Raw genomic sequence first — 3,152 nt, forward strand, 5'->3', positions numbered from 1 at the left:
ACCCCTACCCCATCGTCTCTGTCACAAGTGTCTAATGGCTTGGCGAACATCCTAGTAAACGGCGCTGCTCAAGACATGTCATGAAGAAGACTGCATGAGGGTTTCTGTCCGGTTGTGATTGGGCACGTTATTCTTGTCACAGCGAGGAGGAAGACAATCGGGTGAGAAGAGGAAGATGGCTACTGCATCCATTGATGAGGGAAACGCAGGTTTTGATTTCCGGGTCGGGCTAGGGACTTGGAGCTTCTATATCGGGTCTGGGCCAAGTATTGGCCCGCATCCATGGCCAAAAAAAAAAAAGGTGCTTTGTAAAATCATATAAAACATGATTCACAGTTTCACACTTTGGCACGCATAGTACGATAATGATAATTTTCGGAGGCAAAGAAAGTATTGCATCAGTTGTTTGTATATAAACTTTTGTAGTCTCTAACCTTTTTTTTTAGATAAAAGAAAACAAAACTTTTTAAGGATTTGTTTGGTTGAGGACAAAATAGAAGAAAGGAAATGGAAGAAAAAGAGATCGAGAGACATTTCAATGTTTTATCCTTATAAATAAACACACCCTAACAAAATCATAATATAGCAGACAAATCACAATACAATTTTTGAAGAAAAAATTATTTTAATTTATCTATTAGTAATATATTAAAACAGAATTAAAGATAGTATTTAGATGCATTACTAATCTTTTAATTTTCTATTATGATGTCATGCCAGTTTAAGTGGTTATCTTACACGATTCGAGCACAATCTTTTATTTTTACATTATGTCATATAGGATTCTCGTTATATTGTTATCTTCTCATAATAACCTATCTTTATATAATAGGGGTAATAGTCAAATTAAATTAGTCCATAAAAAATGAGGCATTCTTTAAATTTGTCCCTAAAAATTTTTTTTCAATTAAATTGATCATTTAAAGATTATGAATTAATCATATTTATCTTTCATTGATTTCATTAATATTTTGAATAAATGACAAATCCGTCTCTGACCTTTTTTTTGCAGACATTTTCATCCTCGAGGATTGGAAAATACATTCATGTCCCTGACCCTTCCAAAATGCGGACAAATTTATCCCTCCGTTAAAGTGACTCCGTTGGACTCAACGGAAAACGCTGACCTGGCTCCCGTGGCGCTGACCTGACCGTTACGGGAGCACACGTGGCATGTAACTTTTTAAAACAGGACATATTAGTCCTCTCACACCAAAACGTGTAGCTTTTCAAAACAGGACATATTTTTCCCTGACTCCCTCTTCCACCACCACCTACGCTGCCCCTCCTCTCCTTGCCCTATCCCCATCCCTTTCCACTCCCTTGCTTACCCTAACACACTCTACTCCCCTCCCCATGCGCACCCTCCACACCAGTGTGTTGCTTTTCTTTCTTTCTCTCTCTTTCTTTCTTGAAAATCAGTGTGAACGACCCATCAAAATCAGTGAGAGGGCTGATAAATGCAAGGAGAGGCTGTAATAGAGAGTTATTCTAAACCCCGGAAAGTTGCTGTCAAAGCAGAAACAAAACTGCAAAAGTCCCTAAACTATTAATGCAAAACAGTAGACAAGAAAAGAAAAAGGAAAGAGAGGGGGGGTCTATCTTCAAATACTAAATTAGCAACATTGCAATTATGCCTCCAAGCACTCCCTTCCACAATGCCTCTATCAAACTGCAGCCGGACGCTATAAGTAACTATGTTCAGACTTCAATGCTATAATCAGAATAATATGCATACAAATTGTAATTCCTGTAAACGACTTGCACATTGCCATTTCGCAGCATAAATCACGAAAACAAAAACTCTCTGTCCAAGACTTTTACATGCTACAACCCACGAACCTAAATGCAGTTTGACATTAAGAAATAGTAAATAGTTAAGACAAATTCACTTCAAACAAATTGCAATAACTTAAACCTTCATTAGTATAATCCTTGATTCGAAATCATCAAACATTGAGCATCAGAACTCAGCTAATCAAACTATATGAATGTGAATTTCATTGGAACTATAAATCAACCCCAAAATTGGAACAGCATTACTCTAATGTACATCATAAGAACAATAATTCTAAATTCAAAACCACCATCAAACACTCTTAACTCAACTCAGCTAAACCATATAAACGGTGACCACATGAACTGAAACTCATTGCAAAATTTCTTTATGCAATTTGAAAGTAAGAAACGTTTAAAAAATCACCTGAGAGAACCACCAGGGGAATTGATGAAGAGCCTGATATCTTTGGTTGGGTCCTGAGCATCCAACAGCAACAACTGACTCATAACGGCCTCAGCAACGAAGTCATCGATGCTGCTGCCCAAGAATACGATCCTCTCTCTCAACAACATACCCATCACATCGCTCTCGGCACCTCTCAAGGCCGTGGCCGGCATTTGGGGCGACGAGAGCTGAAAAGTGATACCAGGTTTTCTCGTTTGGGACCCAAAGTTTGCAGCTTTGGAGGGTGCAGGGGAAGCGGCGGTGAGGTGGCACCGGAGTGGGGTTACGGTGGTTGAAGATTGGGGAAAATGGGTTTTGGGGTTAAAGGAAGAAATGGGTTGGTTTGGAAAGAGGGTACGGAAGGGTTAAACGGAAGGGTTAAGACCATCTACCGTAGGGAACTCATTCGAGTCTCTATTTATGGCCCACCTGTCATAAAAAATAACTCCACATTAACTTTTGCGTTATAAATAATAAATAGGAACTCAAAAAATCTTTCTTCTCCATTAGAAGGAACTAACTTTAATCCCTATTGTGATCCCACTTAATTAATTAATTAAAATAATTAAAACTAATATAATTATTATTTTTTTATAATAATATAATTATAATTTAATTATTTAATATATATATTTAATATATTTTTTATTTTTTTATTAACTTTACTTACCACATGGCATGAATTTATTGGTTGTTGCAAGTCCCTGTTTAGAGGGATTCTCAACCTTGATTCACGTGAAGAGCCCTCCTTCCTTTTTCACTCCAATAGTAATTGAATCCCCATATGTCAGAAGAGGAACTCTATTTTTTAAAATTGGAGTTGCTCTAATACATCCTTTTTTCAAAAGTTCATCCTACGTGGCAGCCCGTAACGGCCAGGTCAGCGCCACGGGAGCCACGTCACTGTTTTTCGTTAGGCCAAACGGAG

At 37.8% G+C, this 3,152-nt stretch overlaps 1 protein-coding gene across 3 annotated transcripts; it reads right to left on the bottom strand.

The window, feature by feature from the left end:
* On the bottom strand, positions 1,444 to 2,602 carry LOC107637562 (ATP-dependent Clp protease proteolytic subunit 4, chloroplastic-like). Of its 3 annotated transcripts, none has more exons than XM_021120657.1 (2): positions 2,204 to 2,602; positions 1,444 to 1,529 (listed from the first exon to the last, which is right to left on the bottom strand). In XM_021120657.1, the coding sequence occupies exons 1-2, from the start codon at positions 2,395 to 2,397 to the stop codon at positions 1,487 to 1,489; spliced, it is 237 nt and encodes a 78-aa protein (XP_020976316.1). In that variant the 5' UTR covers positions 2,398 to 2,602; the 3' UTR covers positions 1,444 to 1,486. The 3 variants fall into 3 exon arrangements, with proteins under 3 accessions (XP_020976316.1, XP_020976315.1, XP_016196452.1); XM_021120656.1 differs by lacking the exon at positions 1,444 to 1,529 and adding an exon at positions 1,536 to 1,685; XM_016340966.2 differs by lacking the exon at positions 1,444 to 1,529 and adding an exon at positions 1,539 to 1,672.

This window comes from Arachis ipaensis, chromosome B04, assembly GCF_000816755.2.
Source record: "Arachis ipaensis cultivar K30076 chromosome B04, Araip1.1, whole genome shotgun sequence".
NCBI classification, from domain to species: Eukaryota; Viridiplantae; Streptophyta; class Magnoliopsida; order Fabales; family Fabaceae; genus Arachis; species Arachis ipaensis.

Bases quoted from the DNA above. Each gene is read 5' to 3' on its own strand.
- LOC107637562 (XM_021120656.1), bottom strand. From the start codon at position 2,397: ATGCCGGCCACGGCCTTGAGAGGTGCCGAGAGCGATGTGATGGGTATG. The intron at 1,686-2,203 runs GTGATTTTTTAA...AGTTACTTATAG, and splicing joins TCCCCTGGTGGTTCTCTCAG to CGTCCGGCTGCAGTTTGATA.